This window comes from Moschus berezovskii, chromosome 17 (assembly GCF_049115385.1).
Source record: "Moschus berezovskii isolate FMDL1 chromosome 17, NW_MosBer_1.0, whole genome shotgun sequence".
NCBI classification, from domain to species: Eukaryota; Metazoa; Chordata; class Mammalia; order Artiodactyla; family Moschidae; genus Moschus; species Moschus berezovskii.
The window spans coordinates 64,100,913-64,127,824 of NC_142476.1; the positions used below are offsets into that span (position 1 = coordinate 64,100,913).

Here is a 26,912-nt window from a genome sequence, read left to right on the forward strand (position 1 = left end):
TACACATTAAATGCCTTCCAAAAACAAATAGCTGGTAAACTTTTATGCACATTTGACAGGACAGGGATCTTGTCACATGAGTCAATGAATATGAGCTTTCATAAATCGAAAGTGTGCAAAAATTAAATTTCTGTAAGCAGAGTAGATTTTTATTGAATTTCCTTAATTTTTATTTTGCATACTAAAAAAATTTGAAAAATTTAAATTCTTACCAGTAGCATATGACTTCCTGATTGCCGAAGGGTCCTTGTAGCTCTTGCAATGTGTTCTATGGCTTCCTTGAAAAATACCAAGGAATGAGAAATCTACCAGGAGAAACGAAAAAAATAAAGTGATTATAGGCATAGAAAAATTAAGTGTTCATTGTGGTTTTACATACAAGATATAGAAGTAAGAATGACTAATCTGGTAATCTAATAATTTAGACCCAATAAACTAGCTTACATTTATAGAAAATAAGTGTGCACAATGAGAACTGTCCCTTTGCCAATATTCTGATGATCAAGATTGGGAGGTGGGCATAGGCTTGAGGGAAGAGGATGAAGGGGAGAGCAGCAATATCCAGGTTGATTTTCTATTTCTCTGTCTTGGGATAGAACAAGCCTCAGGGAATTGGTGTATGGTATCTGATTTTCTTGGTGTCTATGTTCCATATCACCTTTGCTCATGACTACGATGGGAATGTAGTTTCCCATTGGACTTCCCTGGTGGCTCAGATGGTAAAGAATCCACCTGCAATGCGGGAGACCTGGCTTGGATCCCTGGGTTGGGAAGATCCCATGAAGGAGGACATGGCAACCCATTCCAGGATTCTTGCCTGGAGAATCCCTATGGATAGAGGAGCCTGGAGGGCTACAGTCCATGGGGTCGCAAAGAGTCGGACACAACTGACTGACTAAACACAGCACAATGGGAAAGACTGTGAATTAGTCCCAGCTATATTGCTGCTACTTGTTGCCACACCCTCTCTTGCATTTAATTCCCTTAACTTTAATAATTCAACATTTTACTGCCTCAGTTGTGCACCTTGTATTTAAATGAGGCAAAATAAGATGAACAATATAAACCTACTGGTCTGCACTAAAATTTGAGGGTACACATTTTGATCTCTCTCGCTCTTATACATACACATACATCTCAAAAATATTTGACTTTACATACACATATACATATGTGTAGTGTTAGTCACTCAGTCACGTCTGACTTTTTGCAATCCCATGGACTGCAGCCCACCAGGCTCCTCTGTCCTTGGGGATTCTCCAGGCAAGGATACTGGAGTGAGTTGCCATTTCCTTCTCCAGGGGATCTTCCCAACTCAGGAAATGAACCTGAGTCTTCTGCATTGGCAGGTGGATTCTTTACTGATTGAACTACTAGGGATGCCTATATATGTGTGTGTGCATATATAAATATATATTTGAAAATAGTATTCCTTAGATTTTTGTGTAGTATGTGTCTCTACCTCCAAAGATGCTGAATTCAACCTCATTTGGAATTCAGTAAGTACTTCGGCAAGTTTATTATAGTCATTAGTATACTGATAGGTCTTCTTTCTATGAGATTTGTTTATATCCAAGAAATCCACAAATATAATTGGGTCATTCATCAGTTTTTCTTTGGTCCATTGGATCTATTGTAAGTTGATTGAATAGAAATTATTAATAGCACAATTTTACTTATTATCAAAACTAAAACAATATACATGTATCAGAGAAGTTCTTACATAGTAGGTCTAGGTCTTGGGGGTTCTTAACCCTTTTTTTGTGCCATGGACCCCCTTCTGACAGTGAAACCTGTGGACTCCTCATAAAAATAACATTTTAAGTACATATAGTAAAATGCAAGGGTTGCAAAGGAAACCAAATACATTGAAATACAGTTCTGTTTAAGAACTCTTTGAGAATCTACAGTCTCTAGGTTAAGAACTGCTGCTGTGGGAATAACATGTTGATACGACGAGGTCTCGCCAACAATCTGAAAAAGAGAATCTTTCCTTAATCAATTGTTAATCACCACCATAGATTTGCAAGCTTCCATATTTGCTTTCTTGGTTCACTTGACAAACCCTTACCTTTCAGACCAAGTTCGTGGGCTAACCCCTTCTTTGAAGTCTGACCATTTCCCTCTTCCTAAAACTAGGTAGATAAAATTATTCTTTCTTCTTTCGTCCTACTATGGTGGTGTGTGGATGGGCCTGTTACAGCACTTACAGAAATGTATTGCACCTGTTAGGTTGTAAGGTGCTTGGAGGCAGGGCTTATATTAGTTCTATGGAGGTTTTAGAACTTACCTCAGTCAATGTCTGGCCCCGGAAATTCTTAATAGGCTCTCAGAAGGTGTTTGTTTAAGCAAAAGGCTAAAGGAAGGTCGAGGGACAATATGACATGATGGTTAAGAGAATATCTGAAGTCAGATAGCCAGGACTCCACCACTTAACTAACTATGCAACCTTGGGCAAATTCTTAATCTCTCTTTGCCTCAGTTTCTTCATTTGTAAAATGAGGATTATAACAGGACTTAAATCACAGAGATGTTATGAAGATTTAATTGAGTAATGATGGGTAAAGCTTTTAAAACAGTGCCTGGCACATTTTAAGTGTTAACTGTTATTAGAGCTATCACATTTTACTATTTAAAAAGTCAACCAGTCAAACAACTGACTAAATAGTATTGTATAAACCCAAATTCTTATGGGAATAATTTACATCCTTAAGTTTTTAAAGTAGGTTTGGGTAATAGCTCTTTAATTTGGGGGTACTGTAGCTGTTCTTGCTGTCTGTGGGACTAACTCCTACTAGGGAAAGACATGTCTCCCCTTAGTATTTGCTTACTCATTTTCTACTGCTTCTACATCTATTCTTTGGTCTAGCAAAGTCTTAAAACTAAATCGCAGTTGGAATGTATAAGGCAGGAATTTAGGATCTTCTCCCAGGACAGAAATATGCTCTCTTTAGATGGTTATTTTAGCAAAGTCTCTGCATTCCTCCATTCATTCCTTTATCTATCCATTCATCCCAGATGTGTTTATCAAGTACCAGCTAGGGGTAAGGGAGGATGCTAAACTCTGGAGATTTAAGTGGGGATAAAAATCAATGATTTTGTTCTCATGGAACTCTGCGGTTAGAGAAAGAGATAGGCAATTACATTCTAATTAGTTCTATGGGTAGGAAAGCCCCACAGTCCTATGACAAAACAAAGACATTTAACCTGGAAAGAATGTGATTTAGGCTAGAGAAGACCACCAGAAGAGGAAGCATGAGCTGAATCTTGAAGGATGGTCAGGAGTGAGCCAAGGAAAGGGACCCATATGAAAAAAGGAAGAGACAACAGAGACCATTCTGCACCGGCCAAAGTGTGAGGTGAGGGGCTCAAATTTCTGACATGGATGGAGGCTTGAATGATAATATCAGTACTGAGGTAGGAAACACCAGGGTGGGGCATCAGGGCAGTACACAGAGTGCAGTGAAGGAAGGCTGGAAATGGTTTTGCAAATGGTTTTTCATGTTGAGAATGAAGTACCCAGAGTAATATGAGATAGTAACATGGGAAGTCAAGCCAGGGTCTAGCTCTAGCATTCAAGGTCTAGCTCTAGCATTCAGGCTCTTTCTGCCAAACCACCAGCCTGTCTTTGAACAGTAGATATAAGATCTTGTTATTTTTAATATAATTATAGCTTACATTTACTGAGCACTTATCATGTGTCAGAAACCGTTGCAAACACTTTACACAAGTTAGTGCCATTAATTCTCACCACAGTCCTATGAAGTAGGTACAATTACTACCTTCTCATTAGAGATGAGGAAACCGAGACACAGAAGGGTCACTTGCTAAAGGTTTCATAGCTCATAAATGGAAGTGTTGGGCTTTGAACTTGGGCAGAGCCTGTGTTTGTAACCTCTGTATTCAACTGCTCCTCAGGTTGTTAGGGAAGGAAAGTGAGAAAAGAAAGGACTGGAGATTCTACTGCCCGTGTGAAGGAAAGTAGGAGTAAGATGAGCGTGAAGCATCACCAAAGAGTAGCCGCAAAGAGGGACAAGAAGAAGAACTGCACACTGGGTAGAGCCCTGAGAAACTCTGGATAAGTAGATGGAGCTGTTGGTGGATGTGGAGATAGCTACTTAGTGAAAAGATTATTTTACCAGATGTTTAAAAAGTTGGAGGGCAGAAGTGTTATGGATTAACATGAATGATGATACCAAGAAGGGTCTAGGCTGAGGAGCAGAAAACTTGGGTTAAAGAAAAGTAATGATGAGTGTCTAGAAAAATTTTTTTTAAAGATTTCTGAATTTGTGATTTATCTAAAAATATATATATGGGGACTTCCTTGGTGGTCCAGTGGTTAAGACTCCATGCTGGCAATCTAGGGGGTGCAGGTTAAATCTCTGGTTGGGGAACTAAGATCTTACATGCCACATGGCATGGCCAAAAGATAAAAGGAAAAAAATATATGTGTATAGAAATGTATGTATACATAAAGACAGGTTTACATATATGTATGTGTGTTGTATGCTGGGCTTATGTGCACATGTGTATCTCTATGTATAAAGTTTGTATTCCAAATTTCTTCTTCACTGTTGTAAATAAAGTTGTACCTTTGAGTTTATTTCCTACAGTGCTATGAATAGGGTGAGAGAAACCGGCGCCACCAAATAAGAGAAAAAAGAAAAGAACCATCATCCTTGGAAAAGAATTGAGAGGAGTTAGCAGAGAGGTAGGGTAATGGAGTTGAGTTCACCACTTCATTTAGTTACAACTGTTAGTGAATCAGTTACTGAAGCACTTTCCTTTGTGACCTGGACTAGAGAATCAAGCTCAAAATTCAAAGGGCTGGAGAGGGATGAGGGGACAAAGTGTTCATGTCTGCCAGTCCTGGAGGAAAATGAGCAATTTCAAGGCTCTTAAAAGGCCAAATACATGAGTAAAGGCATCAAGACCTTATCATTTCAATTGTTCCAAATCTATAATTATTTAGACATTTGCAAGTAAAAAATGGAATCGTTAATAAAGTTTTTAGTTAACATCATAGAAAAGTCTGATGATGATAAAACAACACTTGCTCAAGACACCATTTACAAAAAATTTTTAAATAATTTTACCTGAAAATAATTCTCAAGTTCTTTCGAAAGAATCTGATAGAACAGTGCCTGTTCAGCTTGTTCAAGTAAGCGATCATGAAATACTCGGGTGGCTTCATGAACAAAGAACAGAGCAGCCATCTCTTTGGAGTTAACAACAAACTTGTCAGCTAGCAGCAAACCTAGAAGAAGCTATTAGGGATTTAAAAACAACATTTAAAAAACCATTATCAGGTAGATTGCAAAGTAAAGCCTCATTTTTTTTTTGCAGGTTTATGTTTCCATAAAAATAGAACAATAATCCCAGGCAAGGAATGTCAATTCCTACAAGTGATAATCTGAACTTCTGATGAGATGGATAAGTTATAAATCAGAGAAAACTTGTATAGTGTCACCCTTAGAAGGAGAGGGTTCAAAAACTCCTCACAGGATTGCTGGAGATAAGTGATGTTTCTTTATGTTCTAAGACTGTCAATTTGGGTTACAAATTTTATAACCCATTTCAAATATATGTACTATTTTGGGCTAAAGTCCCATAGCAAGGAGCTAAAAAGCAAACCAAAAAAAAGATTTTTTAAAACATTTTAATCCAGAAAATTCTTTGACTAAATCAGCACCATTGGCAACATTCTCTGGTGTAAAAGCAAGGTTTGTGAAAATTCAGCATGTTTATGAAACGCATACATGCTTTCATTTGTCTGAGAGCTGCAATAAACTCTCAGAAATAAAGCAAAACCAAAATCTACGTTATAGCCTCATCACTTCTTTCCCTGATGAGAATCTTAGCCAGTATGTCCCCTTCTGGGGACAGACCCCTCTCCCATATTCTCTGCTTTAGCTCCTCTTTGAAGTACCTGGATGCACAATTCTTGAATTTTTATACAGATGCTAAAACCCCCACCAAATAGAATAATTTACTACTGATGACCAGGAGAACATAGGCCCCAGACCTATTGGAGCCTAAGGATTGATAATGCTAACCCCTGTGACCTGGTCTGGTTACCTCACCATCAACCAATCAGAGTATTATGCACGAGCTGATCATAGACCCTACTACTCCCTCTCTCACTTGGTTCTTAAAAATCCTTGGCTGAAACCCTCTGGGGAGCTGGAGCTGCTTGAGCACTAGTTGTCTCAGATTCCTTGTATGGCTCCTTACAATGAACACTAAACTGTCATTCACCACAACCTGGTGTCAGGCTTTACTGTTTAACAGTCTTAGAGGTTTCATCATTGAATTCTCTGCATGGGATTACTTTAATGATTCTTTTTAACTGGGTTATAGGATAAGTTGCTAACAGCAAAACTAATCAACTTGAATTGCTCTGTTTATCCCCAACAATTATGTGTTGACAGTATCAGTGAGTAGGGAAATGGAGAAAGTCAGTTCAGTAAAATTGCATTTTCTCAAGTTGAATTTTAAACTTAAGTTAGAGAATGAAATTCTAAAACAAACCTTAAATATATCTCGAAGATTAAACATGTAGTGACATTTCATTGGAGTTGGTAACATAGTCTGACATACTTGATAGTATACAGCTAGACAGCAAGATATTATTTGATCCTTAGTTTTCTGAACTTCTGGTGCGAAGTTATTGATAGAGAAATACATTCCCAAATGAACCTTTAAAGAGAAATTTTATAATTTAGTTTGCCAAAACTTTTAAGAACAGACTATTTTTAGTTAATCCCTACTAGAAAGGAGATGCATATGCTATAATGGAAGATCAATTTTGTTTAAAATGTTAGTAATCAGAATTCATTTTAAACAGATGCCAGACTAGTACAAAGATGTTCTGGATGTTGAGAACTGAGAAAAATTTCAATCAGTCCTAGTTTGGTGAAAGATTTAAAGGCCTGTGTTATGTGTTCTCTGGGGACAACTGATGCTCCACCTGTGTGTATAATACCAGTATACTTAAAATTCTTCCGTATCCTTGTTGCCCAGGAGATGTTACTAGAAGAAATATAAAGTGATAGAACTGTTATCTCAGTTAAGATTGGTATATGTATATATTCCATACCAAGTTTTTTGAAGTGTAGATTATTGATCACCTGTAGAATTACTAAATACTTTTTGAAAAATAGATTTTAAAAATAATCTTTGCATTTTATGTTATAAAAAAGACATAATTAGTTTTGAAGAACTTAGTAAACTTGAATATGATTTATTTTTCTAATCAAACTAGGTTTCAAATTCAGGCATTTTTCTAATAAGATATTTCAGAATTTCTTCTCTCAATTTTTTATTCTTTTTTTTTTTTTTTTTGAACAGAGGAAAATTTATGCGTCGAACCTGGACTGGTCACTTATGATAATATACATGCTACAATTCCATTCTCTCCAATCATTCCACCTTCACCCTCTCCCACAGAGTCCCAAAGACTGTTCTAAATGCCTATGTCTCTTTTGCAGTCTCTTATACAGGGTTTAGGTTACCATTTTTCTAAATTCCATATATATGCGTTAATATACGGTATTGATGTTCTTCTTTCTGGGTTACTTCACTCTGTATAATTGGCTCCAATTTCATCCACCTCATTAAAACTGATTCAAATGCATTCTATAAGGAATTTTTTATTCTATAAGGAAATAAAAAAACAAATACTAGCAAAAATCCAAGTGTACTTGTTGGCAATACAGATTGCTGAGCTCCATCTCATATATATTGGATTAGAATCTCTGAGAAAAAAGACTTGGAATTTGTTTTAAACATTCATTAAACATGCCCCACCTGTATTTCTTATGCACAATAACTTACATTTATTATATTTAGAGACAAATTATAATAGTAAGCTAGAAAATACAGAGGGAAAAAAATCCATCACCTTAAGAGAATTTTCTCTTTATATTAGTGGTTTTAATTTCTCATATTTTCCCGTATACTATAGAATTAAATTTGTTTTTTACTAGAAAATAAATTAGATGTATTACCTGGAAAATAGTTTTTATGGCAGTTTGTGGGAGATGAGGCAACACCAGAATGGAAAAATGTTTGAGCAGACGTGGGCTAATATACCTCCTCCTAACTGGAAAAACACAAGCCGCAACTAGAGAGAGATCTTGGATATTCTGTGGGAAGAGTAAAAAGGAAGAGTATCTATAGAAAGTGAAACATGTATACCTATTTCCCAGCTCCAAAAGGACAAAATGTTTTTAGTGTTCAGGCACATTGGGGGCTCTGAGTAGCTCTGGTTCTTTATGTCTCAGTGTAGAAAGAATTAACAAGAGGCAAAGTGATAGATTGGAGAAGGAAATGGCAACCCACTCCAGTGTTCTTGCCTGGAGAATCCCAGGGATGGGGGAGCCTGGTGGGCTGCCGTCTATGGGGTCGCACAGAGTCGGACATGACTGAAGCGACTTAGCAGCAGCAGCAAAGTGATAGATAAGAGTGATTTATTAGAATAGGATGCTTGTGAGGTTAGTAAGCAGGTGGGCAGGAGGATGCCTCACCCAGAACTTAGTAGGCTATAGTTTTACAATCAAGGGAAAAGTGGGGAGTGGGAAAAGACCACATTCTTCCTCATTTTTGAGTAGATGTCAAGCTACCATCATCAGTTCCTCCTCCACATCAGGTGTGGGAGTTTTCTTGTCCCTACATGTTGAAAATGGAACTGTCATTGCACTTTTCAAATCAGCAGAAAGGTGGTCTATGCTAAAAATGGTGACTCATATGAGGTTTTGATATAATGTCACCTTGTCTTTATATTTTTGTTATTAGCGTGCACAGAGAAACACGTCTTCGCAATCAACACCTTATTGTTTTGTTTTCGGGCATGTCTCACACTTCTGTTAAATGGGTTTGTGGCTAAGCAAACCTGCTTTCTTGAATGATCATTAACTTCCAGGGGTCTCCCACACTTTTTCCTTTATTAATACTTATGATCCCTTAGTGGGATTAACTATTAATCACCTTACCTTATCACTTTACTCTGTCCTTATCAGTGACAGTATTAGTCTGTCTTCTTAGAAGTTGTTGCTGTTGTTCGGTTGTTAAGTGGGGTCTGATGCTCTAAAATCTCACGAACTGCAGCACACCAGGCTTTCCTGTCCTTCACTATATCCAGGAGTTTGCTCAAACTCATGTTCATTGAGTCGATGATGCCATCCAACCATCTCACCCTCTGTCGTCCCATTCTCCTATTGCCCTCAATGTTTCCCAGCATCAGGGTGTTTCCCAATGAAATGGCTCTTCACATCAGGTGGCCAAAGTATTGGAGCTTTAGCAACAGTCCTACCAATGAATATTCAGGACCGATTTCCTTTGGGATTGACTGGTTTGATCTCCTTGCTGTCCAAGGGACTCTCAAGAGTCTTCTCCAACACCACAATTTGAAAGCATCAATTCTTAGGAACTCAGCCTTCTTTATAGTCCAACTCTCACATACGTACATGACTACTGGAAAAACTATAGCTTTGACTATACAGACTCTTGTCAGCAAAGTGATGTCTCTGCTTTATCATGCTGTCTAGGTTTGTTATAGCTTTTCTTTCAAGGAGCAAGTCACCATTTGCAGTGATTTTGGAGTCCAAGAAAGTAAAATCTGTCACTGCTTCCACTTTTTCCCAATCTCTGCCATGAAGTAATAGGATCAGCTGCCATGATCTTACTTTTTTGAATGTGGAATTTTAAGCCAGATTTTTCACTCTCTTTTTTCACTATCATCAAGAGGCTCTTCAGTGCCTCTTCACTTTTTGCCATTAGAGTGGTATCATCTGCATATATGAGGTTGTTCATATTTCTCCGGGCAATCTTGATTCCAGTTTGTGAAACTGTAATGCCAGAGTACAGCCCAGCATTTTGCATGATGTACTCTGCATATAAGAAGTAACCCATCCTAAATATAATTCCAAGACATGTTACTTCTAGGAGGCCTTCTAAATGTCATCTGGAAATAGCCTATATTTTTCCCCCTTAAAAATCAGTCATTAGAAAATAAAGAATATATTACTGAGGCTAGTGAAAAGGATTCTGGTAATAAGTGAGAAATGAGGAGAAAAGCCTGGTGAATGTGTCTGTAAAGAAGATAGGATTAGTTGGGTGTGAAGTTTGACTGCTTACACAGTATTTTGACATATTACAACATGGCATTGTAAAGCTGGAATCATAATACAGTTTACGCATGATGGGGCATTTTCAGTTTTTTCCCCCCTGCATATGTTCATGCCCAAGACCTTAGAAATACCATTAAGAGGCTGCCTTATTATTTTCATGTCATTTCAAGAAAATTCTTTAGGTTGTACATTTTCATACCCATTTCTTGCCTTATTTTTATCCCAGTCTCCTGGATTCTTCCTGGGGGGCTGCATCTCCATTTTTCTCTCTGCCTTAGGTTGATGGTTGATTTAGACAGTTTGAGTGGTATCTGAGTTGATGTCACTCACCAGCAAGTGTATATCAGCCAGGATCCTAGGCCCAAGTTTATCTGAGACATGAAACAGCCATCTAATTTTACAGATGAGGAAACAAGGCCCACGAAGTTAAAATGATAAAGGCAGTTCTAGAAACCAGGGTTTCCAGCGAAGGAACCAAATAAGGAGAAAAGTACATTTACTTTTTAAAACACTAAACCCTGCTGATTGAGTTCAATGAACCAAAAATAATTACATAAAAATATCTCTGGAATTTTTTTGACTTTGTATGTAAGATCTGAAAACCCTTTATGTACTTGAAAATAAAGATGCAGAATAGTCTTACATAGAGATTAAGAATGTATTTCTTAAGCCACATTTTCACTAGCTTTTCTCATATGCAATAGTTGCTGAGGCACTGAAAAATTTGAATAACTATTAATGTGTTTAACAATCAGTTCAGTTCAGTCGTTCAGTCATGTCCGACTCTTTGCGACCCCATGAATCACAGCACGCCAGGCCTCCCTGTCCATCACCAACTCCTGGAGTTCACTCAAACTCATGTCCATCGAGTCGGTGATGCCATCCAGCCATCTCATTCTCTGTCGTCCGCTTCTCCTCCTGCCCCCAGTCCCTCCCAGCATCAGAGTCTTTTCCAGTGAGTCAACTCTTTGCATGAGGTGGCCAAAGTATTGGAGTTTCAGCTTTAGCATCAGTCATTCCAATGAACACCCAGGATTGACCTCCTTTAGAATGGACTGGTTGGGTCTCCTTGCAGTCCAAGGGACTCTCAAGAGTCTTCTCCAACACCACAGGTCAAAAGCATCAATTCTTTGGCGCTCAGCTTTCTTTACTGTCCAACTCTCACATCCATACATGACCACTGGAAAAACCATAGCCTTGACTATACGGACCTTGGTTGGCAAAGTAATGTCTCTGCTTTTCAATATGCTATCTAGGTTGGTCATAACTTTCCTTCCAAGGAGTAAGCGTCTTTTAATTTCATGGCTGCAATCAGCATCTGCAGCGATTTTGGAGCCACAAAAAATAAAGTCTGACACTGTTTCCACTGTTTCCCCATCTATTTCCCATGAAGTGATGGAATCAGATGCCATGATCTTAGTTTTCTGAATGTTGAGCTTTAAGCCAACTTTTTCACTCTCCTCTTTCACTTTCATCAAGAGGTTTTTAGTTCCTCTTCACTTTCTGCCATAAGGGTGGTGTCATCTGCACATAGTGAACATTTTTTTGACTCAGAAACCAAACCAAAAGGACACACTTGCAATTTTTATTAAGATTTAATCCTACTAAAAGTAGAATTTCTGTGTACCCATAGACTTGTGCTGAATTGCAAGATGTAACTACAATTGTTAAATTAAGATCTCGACTTTATGTCCACTGACTAGATTTTATAAATATCTTGCTTAACTCACTCAACATTGTCAGAAATATTCAACTTATTGTTAAGTAACAACATTTAACATGAAGAAAATCTTAGTATAAACTGTACCTTCCACGTAATTTTTTCAGTATCATAAATTCCTCCCATATCTAATAATTGTCTGATTAACTCCAGGGGTGGCTGTGCTCCATACATATCTGATTCTGGCATATTCAGATCATCAATAAAAATTACAATCTTAAAGAAGACAAAAAGTTTTAAAAACATATATTAAACTCGATTTATAAATTAAGAATATTAAATATGCTATGCTAAGAATATGGTAAGAAGAAAATTATATGTAATGACGTGTAGTTTTCTATTAAAAAGCAGATGACCAAATTCTATTTTGAAGATATGATTTTAGAAAACAGTAATCTCTCAAAATAGTGGAAACTCTACTCATTCTCTATAGACTTCCAATAATTATATCTAATTATAGTTAGAAATGTATTTGATGGTGGACAAAGTAATCTTATCAAGGTTACTACACAGGAACATGGCTGCTATTGGCAATGCACTGTTTTAGGTATTTCATTATTTATTTAACATGTGTCCTGATTTAGGAATAAAATTGTTATCTGGAACTAGATTTTTGAAATTCTGCTGCAAATGCTGTTGTCAGGGGCAGCTAGCAGAAAAGTCAGGTACATTTCCAGTTTTTAAACCTGTGTTACTTTCTGCCTTTGAAACTATTATGCATTTAAGTGTACTGATTGTATTAATTATCTGTTCATGAATTAGTCCCTTTAGATTGCATTTATTTTTGTAAAACAAGTAACGATTTAAAAAATACAGACAGCCATTTATTTTGAATTATCTAATTACATAATTTGTAACTATCATATCATCTTTTTTGGGTAAGATACTCTGTTTTCCCTCTATCACAAACTGGGTAATTATAGGTAAACTAATCTGACCAAAATTTCGCCTACTTGCATTTTTCATTTCTGTGATTAGGCTGACCAATTATTATTCTTTTCAAAAATCCTTAAGATACACCCAATTAAGTAAAGACTCATAAAGTTTATTTAAATCTTCAGTTAAAATTAAGGAAGGGAAATCTGAATCAAACCCTTGAAAGCTCTCAATATTGATGGGCACAGGGGTTAAACTCAGGGGTTCTTAAGGGCCCCCATGTGATTTTCCTACTAATCAATCCTGAATCTTTGACTTTCAGCTTATTTTAGGAAATGACTGGAATCACTGATTGTAAATTTCAGTTGTGACAGAGGGTTTGGTTCAACAAGTAGACAGTTAGTAATGCATCAAGCAGACTGATGATAAAAATAAGGAACGCCCAGTACCACTTCAAGAAAGTAGGAGTTGTGCAAGTTATTACAAAGCTATTCTCTTAGTGCCTTTCCTTGATGCTGTGGATATCACAAAGTTCTCTTCGTTTTGGAAAAAAATGTGCTGACATATACAGTAAAAGGTCACTGACATCTAACTCATTTTCTGGCCTTATCTACTCACATTTAATTCAGATTCCAGCAGCTTCTTTGGGCCTTAATAATTCTGAATCAGTACAGTTCTTCATATTGTAAATGCAGTTATATTGATCTGGAAACCAAAGTTTCCATTATAAAGTGAATTTTCTAGTAATGTTCGGGAGTGTAGTTACACTTGTCTTTTCCCATATATTAGTATTAATTAAAATAAGTCACTATCACTTGAGTAGTATAAGCATATTAGTCAACAGATATGGGAGATATTTTACCCTATTGTTTTTTGGTGCTCCAAGAGAGTCTTTAGTTCTTCTTACTAACTTCTTAAGAATCATCTCCTTAGTTTTGGCAGCTGACGTATTGATGTTAAAATTTATTGCAGAGACTATAATTCCTTTATTACTATTTTTAAATGAACCTTCATCAGTTTTAACTTCTGCCTTTTTAGTAATCTTATCTATGATGCCACATATAGAAAAAGGTCGTTAGAATACTTTCAGAGTATTTGTGCTTTACTAAGTTATTAAAATATAAAAATCACATAATTTTACTCTACTATTGTCATTTTCAAGAAATTACTGTGAGGACATTTCAGTGAGAGAAGGAATACCAACTATAAAATGTTTCCAAGTATTTCCTTACTTTTGTGTGGTTAAGAGTGTTTCTTTGCAACCATAGTCAAATGGAACAGTATGAAACTCATGTGCGCTCAGTAGCTCAGTGTGTTCGACCCTTTGCAACCCCACGGACTGTAGCCTGCCAGGTTCCTTTGTCCATGGGATTTCTCAGGCAAGAATACTAGAGTGGGTTGCCATTTCCTACTCTAAGGAATCTTCCTGCCCCCGGGATTGAGCCTGCGTCTCCTACCTTGGCAGGCAGATTCTTTACTACTGAGCCACCTGGGAAATCCATGAAAACCCATAGAACTCTCTTTTTATTTGTGCACAATGCACACATGTAACTTTCTCTGCTTTTAAAATATTTAGATTTCCAACATACTATATTTATAACAAAATTACACATGAAACTACAAGCAGCATGTAGGCACTGAAATTGGGACATGTTCCTTGAATGAGCATCACCTAGAAGGATTATTTGGGATGGATGAATATTTTGGTAAAAACAAAACCAAACAACTCTTCTGGCAGGAATTTGGGGGCCAGACTCCCTTTCCCATTCTATAGCTATCTCTGGACCACCCATCTTTTCCTTTTCAGAACAGAGCTGTTGCTCCCCACACTACTAAATCAGATTTTTAAGGCTGAGGTTCCTAAACTCGATTTGAGAACTGCGATAGAATCACAACTTTTCTACTGCAGTATTTCTAAAAGCATTAAAGAGCAGGATAGACAGATATTGCTTTCAGTTACTTCTAGACTTAGTCTGCTTCCACTGATAAGCCAGGATATCGGCTTTCTGGTAAGCAGTTTTAGTACCCCTCTACCATAAGCATTCTTTCTAGCTTTCGAGTAGGGTAGAAGAGTTTGAGATGATAGAGGATGTTTCTCAGACTTTAAATTTTAAACTAACAATTGAAAATTTTATTCTGAGATATTTGACAGTATGAAATGACATGCATATGATTTTGAGATAGGAAGGTTTTAAAACTACTGTTAATACATACCTAGACCTCCAGTTGCTGTCTTATGAGTTTCAGAAAGCAAGATGCTGATATTCTGTTTGAAGCTATTGGAATAAAATGTTTTAAGGATTCAAAATTAGCTTATTTACCATAGTAGCCAACTGAACAAAATATAATGAAAGTATCAGGGTTTGGCTGATTTTACTCTTACTGCCTACTAGGAAACAACTATACAGTTTTTCCTGTTCACACTTTGAAAGATAAAATTAGTTATCATTAGAATTGATATTCGAATTTAACAAAACATGGGCTTACTCTTAAAAAACAAACTGAACAAATTCTTAAAATGCCAGGCTATAGGATATTTTCTATGGATGGTAAGCTATTAACTCTCTTGTCTCTTTATAAAATGCATTTTGCCTTTATGGCTCACTCAACAAAAGGCCCATTCACCTTTATTTTGGTTTTGTCTTCAGGGGTTTCTTTTTTTTAATGTTATCTTTCTTTATGGTCACTTCAGTTTAAATACTGAACATATAGTAAAATCAATTTTTTCAGACTCCATTATTTTTTATTATCATAATTCAGATAAGGAAAGATTCTTATTGTATTAAATGCTTCAAAAATTATTTCTCTGCTTTTTTAAGGCCTTATTTAGGTGTAGAAGGATACTATTAATATTCTAAAGTCATCAGTGTGAGAAGTAGATGATGGTGACTTGGACTAAAAGTGACACTGAATAAAAAGAAGCAGAGGAATTCAGATGTATTTTGAAGACAGCACAGACTTGACTAATAGAAGACAGGCTATTCAGCAGAGGAAAATGGGGACACAGGGGTTGGGAGGAATCAGACAGGTTATTGGGGATGGGCAGGTGAGGCGAAAAGGGGGAATTCAAAGATGATTTGTAGGTTTCAGGCTTGAATAACTGGGTCTCATTTATTGCAGCGAGACACACTGGAGGAAGAATTGATTTGGAAGAGAAATCAAGAGTCACACTTTGGCTATGTTAATGTAGAGATGTTCAGGAGATATCCAAGTATACATGTGACACAGGTCGTTGGACATATGAGACTCATGATTAGAGGAAAGGTCCAATATGAATCTCTCCACAATTGTAGTTTCTTATTCGATTCAAACAATGTTGGGTTTCTCTAATATTTTAACAGAATAAGAATCAACTTAAAACACTTACAATCTTTATTTGCACAATTTAGATTTCGTTTCATTCCTTTTTTTTCCTCAGGAAGAGACACACAGAATGACAAAGTTCTTTGTAAAGAATACTTTTTATATTTTATAAGAAGGAAATTTATTTTTAATGCAAAAAACAAAACCCCCAGATATATGCCTATGTAGAACAAACTAAGATCTTAAATTTAGTTTTTTATTTAAAATAAATGTAAGAAATTTTCACTTAAAGAAATTAATCAAGTTGTTAATACTCTGGAAAAGTAGATTTTCTTCTCACTTACTTCTCTTTTGAATAATTCTGCATTTTCACATAACAGGTTTGCTTCTTTAAAATAAGGTACATTTATACATTAAGGCAAACTATGTTTTACCAGACAAATCAAATTTAGAGTTTAATGCATACAACCTTGATTTTTTAATTTCATTATATAACAGGACTTCTCCTAAAATTGATCCATATTTCACATCAAATGCTCCTGAGCCCTCTAACTTTTCAAGCATTTGATTAATGGCAGCGGTTTTTCCAACTCCAAAGTCTCCTAAGGGAAAAAATAGGTGAAATTTATATACAAGAAAATGAGTAGATGCTAGCATATGAAAATGAAACAATAACATTTGATATTTGAGAACTGCATGAAAACTTTACTTTTGCTCTTCCATTTAAAAAAATGTGGTTAAGAATGGGTAAACAAGGTAGTATGTAAACCTCTCAAAATCATTTGAAGTATTTACATCTTTTAGAAAAGAAAAGATTAGGAGTTAATCATTATCTTTTATCTAAAGTTCATTTACAAATATGGCAAATCTTTTTGCTTACAGCACAGCAGAACTACTACATGAAATGAGTTTTCCCTGAAATTTTTTGCCAACCCAATCTGGGAGACAAATTTGATGAACAGCAATTTACTGCAACAGAACAGAAAATTATGACACTCTAACTTACCAAGTATTAAGTAAAACTAAGAATTTCCTTTGACCAAACTGAAGGCAAGGTAAGGATTATCTGAGAGTTCCAGCTTCATTTTGCCTGAATACTTTGAATACAGAACTGGGAAAGTGATACTATTGCCTTTGGTGAAAGGCAGCACAACTTGAAGTGAAGTGAAGTGAAGTCGCTCAGTCGTGTCCGACTCTTTGCGACCCCATGGACTGTATATAGCCTATCAGCCTCCTCCGTCCATGGGATTCTCCAGGCAAGAGTATTGGAGTGGGTTGCTGTTTCCTTCTCCAGGGGATCTTCCCAACCCAGGGATCGAACCTGGGTCTCCTGCACTGGAGGGAGACGCTTTACCATCTGAGCCACCAACGCAACTTAGAAAAGATAACTGATTGGGTTGAAATAAATATTAAGAAAGAGTAGAATCTGTATTGAATTTCTCCTTTCATAATGGTAAAGGGTTGAAATATTTTAACAATGGGTTGAGGAATTATGTGTATACATTTTTTTAAAAAAATCAGGCACTTTCTTTTTATTTTTGACTTGCATATAGTTACGTGTGTAAATCAATCAAGGATGCCAATGGCCCTCTAAGGACCTTAGCCCAGAGGCTATGTAGGTCATACTTATATTAATCCAATAGTTCTACTTCTGGAATTTACCTTGAAGGTAATGAAAAGAGGAAAAAGATTTATAATGTTCTGTATTGGCAAACAGGGTTTCCCTGGTGGCTCAGCAATGAAGAATCCGCCTGCAATGCAAGAGATGTGTGTTTGATCCCTGGGTAGGGAAGATCCCCTGGAGAAGGAAATGGCAACCCATTCCAATATTCTTGACTGGGAAATCCCATGGACAGAGGAGCCTGGCAGACTACAGTCTATGTGGTTGCAAAGAGTCAAACACAACTTAGAGACTAAACAGCAAAAATTGGCAAACCAGGGGAAATGGGCATTCATACGCTGTTAGTAAGAATGTATATTGAAAGAGGTACTAAATCTTTTCAGGGCATATTTTTTCCCACTTGTAAAATAAAATGTTTGGACTACATAACGATTAAGCTCTTCCTAACTCTGAAATTATATTTAAATATTTTTAATACCTGTGAGAAGTACTGGGTAGGAATTCTTTAAAAGAAGGCTTACAAGAAAAGAAAGGCATGTTGTGTCTCTGGTAGCAATATAATTAATGCTGTCTCCATATTCTGTTATCTTCAAGAGGTTTTCACTGGATCCTTGATGATCAGCTAGTATTGAAGTTCCTGTTAAAATTTTTTAAAAAGTTTTAAATGACCTATAAATAAATGTTAATTTCATCTTTTAGATACTAAATACTTTCTGGAAAAGTCTGTACATTATAAAACAATTTAAACACATAAGCCACTATTGTTGCAAATGCCTGGGCACCTCTGCTGATCTCAGAAAATTTCCCTTTCATTCATACTTTAGGCTGGTGAACTCACAACACGCATTTCTAAGTCCACCACATACAAACTCTGATTTTTCTACTACCAAACATACTCAAATGCCCTCATATGCAACGTAAGTGTCTCCTCTACTTTCCCTCCAGTAAAAATGAAAGTAACTCTCCTTCCAAAGACTCCTGCAATCCATTTTTTAAGAACATCACTTCTTTGGTAATCCTTCCCCCTCATCACTATCAGTCTCTCCTTTCTATTGGAATTTTCCATTGTATAAACATATATGTGCTAGTATCACCAATTGTTTTATTGATTGAACCACATGAAATTGATATTTTTCTTAGTAAAAATCAGGTGAATATGGCCAATTTCATGTGAAATAAAATGCACACGCACACACATACACACGCCCCAAACGAAACCAATTCTCTCTTGATCCCATAGACTCCTATTACACAGCTAAAACTCTCAAAAGGGTTAAATACTACATAGCCTCACTCCCTCATCTTTCATTTTACTCCTTTTTAAATTAAAAATTAATACATTCACATGGTACACAATTCAAAACTATGGTATGTAAAGGTATGCATACATGGTCTCTTTCTCATACCTATGTCCTAGTTACCTAATTCCCAATATGTGGATACTGTTCTGCAATTTTTAAAAAGTTTAGTGTAATTTTAGAGATCCTTTTATAACCTTAAAGACTTTTTTCTGATTAACATTACATTTAATGAACATATAATAAAATATTCACCAGTGCTCCAGTGATAGATATTTATGGTGTTTCTAATCTTTTGCTATTACAAATAAAGCTAAGTTTATATCATTTTTGGACATATGTCAAATAATTTCTTGTAAGTAGAGTTGTTGGGTCACTATAAACTTACATATGATTTATAATTTCGATAGCTATTGACAAACTGTCCTCTAATGTTTGAAAGTCTTTGAGGCCTTACCCCTTTGCCAAAAGTATCAAACTTTTTGATCCTCATCAATATAGGTGAAAAAAATGTACCTAATTCTGGTTTATTTTGCATTTCTTTTATTATGAGTCAACTCTTTATATCTCAGAGCCATTTGTTTTTCTATGAAGTATTTATTTATATTCTTTACCCATTTTTTTCATAAAAAATGGGCAACTGGTCTTTTATTTTGAACAGTAGAAGCTACTGACATATTAAAAAAATTAGCCTTTTGTAATAATGACTTAATGACTGAACAACAGATTTGGTAAGCACTTGATTTGCTTCCAAGATATAACAGGTAGCAGTTTTGCCAAGTGGTTAGCCATGGCATAACAGGGGTCATGAGCATTGAAGCAAGACTTCTACACTGAGTCTTTGCTGCCAACATCTGATTTTTAAGGTAGTGTCAGGTATCATGATTTTTTTCAAGTTACTGCCTTATTTATTGGAAAAGGAAATGGCAACCCACTCCAGTATTCTTACCTGGAGAATCCCATGGACGGAGGAGCCTGGTGGGCTACAGTCCATGGGGTTGCACTAAAATCAATATTAATTATGATACAAGTTCTGTCTGCTCTAGTAAGGATACAAATATAACAATGGTGTTTCAAAGGTGGAATTTTATTCTTCTCTTACAAAACAGTCCAGGGCTTATATGTAAGCACTACAGTATCAGGAACCCACACTTGGCTTCTTTCATCTTTTTTCTGCCATTGTTAACATGCACTTCCCACTAGGTCCCAGATGGTTATTTTAGGTCCTGCCACCATATTTGCAACTCAGAAGCCAGAATTTGCAACTCAGAAAACATTAATATTAATACATTCTTTTCTTTTTTTAAATTGGAGGATAATTGCTTTACAATGTTGTCTTGGTTTCTGCTGTGCAATGGCACAAATCAGCCGTAAGTATATATATATCCCCTCCCTCTTGAACCTCCCTCCCACTTGCCCCCATCTCGCCCTTCTAGGTCATCACAGAGCACTGGGCTGAGCTCCTTGTATTATACAGCAGCATTCCACTAGCTATCTCTTTTACACATGATAATGTACACGTTTCAAGGCTATTTTCTCAGTTCATCCCACCCTCTCTTTGTGCCATTATTCACTTCCGTTCACATTTCATTGTCTAGAACTGGGTTACATGGCCACATTTAGCTACAAGGAAGGTTTAATTGGAAAACCAATTGACCACATGAATACTTTATTCACAGAGAGACAGAAAAGCATGGAGATGATTGAAAAGAAGCAGTTTAAGCCACACAGGGTATTAACATAAGAGGAATATGGAAAGAAACGTAGGATCAACTTAGCATAATCGTCCCAAATTGTCTAATATTACTAACTAACTTTACCACCATCAAAGTCCTATTATTCCATCTTGTTAATGAAGAAGGAAACAATATGTTTTCCTATATCCCCACTCAGGATTCACTGGAAATTGCTTTATTAATAAAAATGAATAAATATTTATTGAATATTAATGAATGTTGAGCTTCAGAATACATCCTTGGTGACCACAGATTTGTTGTTGCAGTTGCTAAGTCATGTCTGACTGTTTGCAACCCCAGGGACTGCAGGACATCAGGCCTCCCTGTCCTTCACTATCTCCTAGAGTTTGCTCAAACTCATGTCCATTGTGTTAATGATGCCATCCAACCATCTCATCCTCTGTTGCCCACTTCTCCTCCTGCCTTCAATCTTTCCCAGCATCAGAGTCTTTTCCAACGAGTTGGTTCTTCGCATCAGGAGGCCAAAGTATTGGAGCTTCAGCTTCAGTAACAGTCTTTCCAATGAAATATTCAAGGTGGATTTCCTTTAGTATTGACTGGTTTGATCTCCTTGTTGTGCAAGGGACTCTCAAGAGTCTTCTTCAGCACCACAGTTCAAAAGCATCAACTCTTGCGTCCAACCTTCTTTATGGTCTAACTCTCACATCCATACATGACTGCTGGAAAAACCATAGCTTTGACTATATGGACCTTTGTTGGAAACTGATGTCTCTACTTTTTAATATGCTCTTTCGGTTTGTCATAGCTTTCCTTCCAAGGAGTAAACGACTTTTAATTTCATGACTGCAATCACCATCCGCAGTGATTTGGGAGCCCAAGAAAATAAAATCTGTCACTATTTCCACTTTTCCCCCTTAGTGGTGAGACTGGAAGTCATGATCTTAGTTTTTTGAATGTTGAGTTTTAAGCCAGCTTTTTCACTCTCCTCTTTCACCCTCATCAAGAGACTCTTTAGTTCCTCTTCACTTTCTGCCATTAGAATGGCATCATCTGCATATCTGAGATTGTTTGTATTTCTCCTGGCAATGTTGATTCCAACTTGTGATTCATCCAGCCTGGCATTTTGCATGATGTACTCTGCATATAAGTTAAATAAGCAGAGTGACAATATACAGCCTTGATGTACTCTTTTCCCAATTTGGAACCAGTCGGTTGCTCCACGTCCAGTTCTAACTGTTGATTCTTGACATGAATACAGATTTCTCAGGAGGCAGGTAAGGTGGTCTGGTGGTAAGAGATTCCCATCTCTTTCAGAATTTTCCACAGTTTGTTGTGATCCACACAGTCAAAGGCTTTAGCATAGTCAATGAAGCACAAGTACATGTTTTTCTGGAATTTGTTTGCTTTCGCTGTGATCCCACAAATGTTGGCAATTTGATCTCTGGTTCCTCTGCCTTTTTAAAATCCAGCTTGTACATCTGAAAGTTCTCGGTTCACGCACTACTGAGGCCTGGATTGAAGTACTCGAGAATTACTGTGTTAGCATGTGAAATTAGTGCAGTTGTATGGGTTTGAACATTCTTTGGCATTGCCATTCTTTGGGATTGGAATGAAAATTGACCTTTTCCAGTCTTGCGGCCATTGCTGAATTTTCCAAATTTGCTGACATATTGAGTGCAGCACTTCAATTGCATCATCTTTAGGATTTTAAATAGCTTAGCTGGAATTCTGTCACCTCCATTAGCTTTGTGTGTAGTAATGCTTCCTAAGGCCCACTTGACTTCATACTCCTGGATGTTTGGCTCTAGGTGAGTGACCACACCATCGTGGTTATCTGGATTGTTAAGACCTTTTTTTGTATAGTTTTTCTGTATATTCTTGCCACTTTTTCATAATCTCTTCTGCTTCTGTTAGGTCCTTGATGTATCTGTCCTTTCTTGTGCCCATCCTTGCATGAAATGTTCCCTTGGTATCTCTTTCTTGAAGAGATCTCTATTCTTTCCCATTATATCATTCCCATTCTATTGTTTTCCTTTATTTCTTTGCATTGTTCACATATCTCTTATCTCTCCTTGCTATTTTCTGGAACTCCGCATTCAGCTAGGTATACCTTTTCCTTTTTCCCTTGTTTTTTGCTTCTCTTCTTTCCTCTTCTATTGTAAGACCTCCTTAGACAAACACTTTGCCTTCTTGAATTTCTTTTTCTTTAGGATGGCTTTGGTCACCACCTCCTGTGCAATGTTATGAAACTCTGTTCATAGTTCTTCACGCACTCTGTCTACCTGATCTAATCCCTTGAATCTATTCATCTCTTCCACTGTATAAACATAAGGGATTTGATTTAGGTCATATCTAAATGACCTAGTGGTTTCCCCTACTTTCTTTAATTTAAGCCTGAATATGGAATGAGGAGTTCATAATCTGAGCCACAGTCAGCTCCAGGTCTTATTTTTGCTGACCGTATAGAGCTTCTCTATCTTCAGCTGCAAAGAATATAATCAGTATGATTATTGTCGTCTCTCACATTGTTGAAAGGTGTTTGCTATGACCAGTGTGTTCTCTTCACTAAACTCTGTTAGCCTTTGCCCTGCTTCCTTTGAACTTCAAGGCCAAACTTGCCTGTTACTCCAGGTATCTCTTGACTTCCTATTTTTGCATTCCAATCCCCTATGATGAAAAGGATATCTATTTTTGGTGTTAGTTCTAGAAGGTCTTGAAGAAATGGTAAACCACTCCAGCATTCTTGCCTCAAGAACATCATGATCAGTATGAAAAGACTATAGATTAGGGGTACTCTTTTTAAACAAAAAATGCTTTCGGGAAAAAAACTTTAATCATAAAAGGTAATTTTTGAAGTGTACTGCTCAAACAATCTTTTGTACTATGGGTTACTATGGGAAAAATGATATTGATATCCTTAAATGTTATGAATTAATGATGCTAACTAGTCTTTTATTTTAGATTAAAATTGGTGCATGATATGATTTAATTTATACATAATAAACTGATCCTATATAATATTTTAATACATAATTGTACCTATACTTTCATGTATATATATTTGTTATTATGTTGTTGTTTGGGTGCTAAGTTATGTCCAAATCTTTGCAGTCTCATGGACTACAGCATGCCAGGCTCTCCTTCCTTCGTTATCTCCCAGAATTTGCTCAGATTCATGTCCATTGAGTTGGTGATGCTATCTAATAATCTCATCCTCTGCTGTCCCTTTCTCCTTTTGCCTTCAATCTTTCCCAGCATCAAGGTCTTTTGTAATGAGTAGGCTCTTTGCATTAGGCGGCCAAAGTATTGGAGCTCCAGCTTCAGCATTGGTCCTTCCAGAGCAAAATTAAGAATTTAAAAAGGGAGGTGCAAAGCTTCTCTGAAGAGAGAAGTCTTGGAACTTCTGTCCATTGTCTTCATGTACTTGGAGTGTGCTCCTTGCCACCAAGATCTGCAGTGACCTCTCTGCAAGAACCAAATCAAGCTGCTCTTCATTCAACAGATTGGATCTAATTGGATATGGGTTTACAGTACTCCTGACCCTGGAACAAGCTATCTTCCCACAGACCAGAGTAGCCTGGTCTGACACCAGGACTTCTGATTTGCATTATATAGTGGTGAATCAAAAATGATACTGTGATACTAAGATTACTGTTATGAGTTTGGGTTTGAAAGCTTGGAGAGTTTGAGTTTCTCCTAAACCTTTGCCTACAATTAGTGTAAGTTGGGGCCAGAGGAAGCAATGTCTTTGATTTGGAGAAAACACCTCTGTAGTTTCGCATAAGGGTGGAACGGTACACTAAGACACTGAGTTATATGCATTGATAGTTTAGTTTTTTTCATGCTGAAAACTAAGGATAAAAATGACCAATATTAGCATTACCATATGATATACAATTTGGGGTTTCAAATAACTGTAATACTGTGGTAAATATAGTACACTGCTGCTGCTGCTGCTGCTGCTGCTAAGGTGCCTCAGTTGTGTCCAACTCTGTGCGACCCCACAGACGGCAGCCCACCAAGCTCCAACATCCCTGGGATTCTCCAGGCAAGAGCACTGGAGTGGGTTTCCATTTCCTTCTCCAATGCATGAAAGTGAAAAGTGAAAGTGAAGTCACTCAATCATGTCCGACCCTCAGTGACCCCATGGACTGCAGCCTACCAGGCTCCTCTGTCCATGGGATTTTCCAGGCAAGAGTACTGGAGTGGGGTGCCATTGCCTTCTCCATATTGTACACTGCTGCTGCTGCTAAGTCACTTCAGCCGTGTCCGACTCTGTATGACCCCATAGACAGAAGCCCACCAGGCTTCCCCGTCCCTGGGATTCTCCAGGCAAGAACACTGGAGTGGGTATAATGTACACTAGAACCTTGTTATTTCCAATGAAACTAGATTTAGAATTTTCTGGATGCTTCATGTTTCTGAGATTTCGTCAAAAACTCTTATAACTAAAATTTGAAACTCTCTATGAGAGAAACCTCATCTCAAAGTAGTTAAATTCAATTTGCATTCATTGAATTTTTTATATTTGCAAGAAATCTACATGAAGCATATTAGTCCATATTAAGCTCCTGCCTCAATTTCAACTAAACTCTCAAAGTACAATTTTCTGTTCTTTTTCTTCTATACATAGAAGATTGAGAATAAAAATGATTTAGCACATATGCATGTTTGTCCAACTATGATTATGTATTTTTAATTAGCAAGTCCTTTACAATCAAGTTGCTAAGAGGTCCTTTCCCTTTTTTCCTTTCAATAATCATGCTAATTAAAATACTGAGCTCTTCCACTAGCAAGATTTTTAGTTAACTAAAATTTAAAAATGTACAACAGTCTCAATCAAATACTAATACATTTTAAATTGCTCAGAAAGCAATATTCAAAGGTAATTTTTTAAAGACTATTTTGTAAAAAGATCCAAATGAGTTCCTGAACAGACTTGGCATACATCAGCCCTCAAAGTTGCTGATATAACCACTTTTATATATAAAATAATGTCAATACTTTAGAGAAATTAGAGCATGGCTCTTAAAATAATTCTTACCTCTTTGTATTAGTGTCTGAGTATTAGGAAGTAGTTCTGACCATGGTATAAATTCACATTGCTGTATATCCACAAAATACCCAAAGATGGAATGTTCACCATTTGGAAGGGTGATACCTACATTTGAAAATGATAAATAAATAAAAAGTCTCATTCATGGAATGTTTAACTAAGAATATGATCTCTCTCTGAAAGATGTGTTTGATCAGAAATAATAATTCTTCATTAAAGGTATAACCAAACACATAAAACAGGTCTATCATTTTTCCTTCTTATCTTTAATTTTATAAAAGCAAAGCTTTATTATCTCTGACTTATTTTGGATCCAGATTATCTGATTTTGTCTGAAATCTTACCCAGAAGTTCTGATTATTATCATGTACTGTATATTATTCAGTTGGGTTGAGGTCAGCCACTCAGTCGTGTCCGAGTCTTTGCAACTCCATGGACTGAAGCACGCCAGGCCTCCCTGTCCATCACCAACTCCCGGAGTTTACTCAAACACATGTCCATTGAGTTGGTGATGCCATCCAAGCATCTCATCCTCTGTCATCCTCTTCTCCTCCTGCCTTCAATCTTTCCCAGCATCAGGGTCTTTTCAAATGAGTCATTTTTTGCATCAGGTGGCCAAAGTATTGGAATTTCAGCTTTAGCATCAGTCCTTCCAATGAACACCCAGGACTGATCTCCTTTAGAATAGACTGGTTGGATCTCCTTGCAGTCCAAGGGACTCTCAAGAGTCTTCTCCAGCACCACAATTTGAAAGGATCAATTCTTCGGTGCACAGCTTTCTTTATAGTCCAACTCTCACATCCACACATGACTACTGGAGAAACCACAGCTTTGACTAGACGGACCTTTGTTGGCAAAGTAATGTCTTTGCTTTTTAATATGCTGTCTAGGTTGGTCACAACTTTTCTTCCAGGGAGCAAGCGTCTTTTAATTTCATGGCTGAAGTCACCATCTGCAGTGATTTTAGAGCCCCGCAAAATAACATCTCTCACTGTTTCCATTGTTTCCCCATCTATTTTCCATGAAGTGATGAGATCAGATGCCATGATCTTAGTTTTCTGAAAGTTGAGTTTTTAAGCCAACTTTTTCACTCTCCTCTTTCACTTTCATCAAGAGGCTCTTTAGTTCTTCTTCACTTTCTGCCATTAGAATGATATCGTCTGCATGTCTGAGATTGTTTATATTCTTCCTGGCAATCTTGATTCCAGCTT

General features: G+C 36.9%; 1 protein-coding gene across 2 annotated transcripts in view; it reads right to left on the reverse strand.

The window, feature by feature from the left end:
• The window catches only part of DNAH14 (dynein axonemal heavy chain 14), a 398,894-nt gene that overhangs the window by 128,768 nt on the left and 243,214 nt on the right, over positions 1 to 26,912 (reverse strand). For both annotated transcript variants that reach the window (XM_088845531.1, XM_088845532.1), the window contains 11 exons: positions 25,690 to 25,806; positions 18,129 to 18,287; positions 16,499 to 16,631; positions 14,941 to 15,002; positions 13,589 to 13,773; positions 11,938 to 12,066; positions 8,010 to 8,147; positions 6,532 to 6,699; positions 5,097 to 5,267; positions 1,463 to 1,630; positions 213 to 305 (listed from right to left, as the gene is read on the reverse strand). In XM_088845531.1, the coding sequence (XP_088701657.1) occupies positions 213 to 305; positions 1,463 to 1,630; positions 5,097 to 5,267; positions 6,532 to 6,699; positions 8,010 to 8,147; positions 11,938 to 12,066; positions 13,589 to 13,773; positions 14,941 to 15,002; positions 16,499 to 16,631; positions 18,129 to 18,287; positions 25,690 to 25,806 (1,523 nt within the window). The remainder of the gene's footprint in view (positions 1 to 212; positions 306 to 1,462; positions 1,631 to 5,096; positions 5,268 to 6,531; positions 6,700 to 8,009; positions 8,148 to 11,937; positions 12,067 to 13,588; positions 13,774 to 14,940; positions 15,003 to 16,498; positions 16,632 to 18,128; positions 18,288 to 25,689; positions 25,807 to 26,912) is intronic.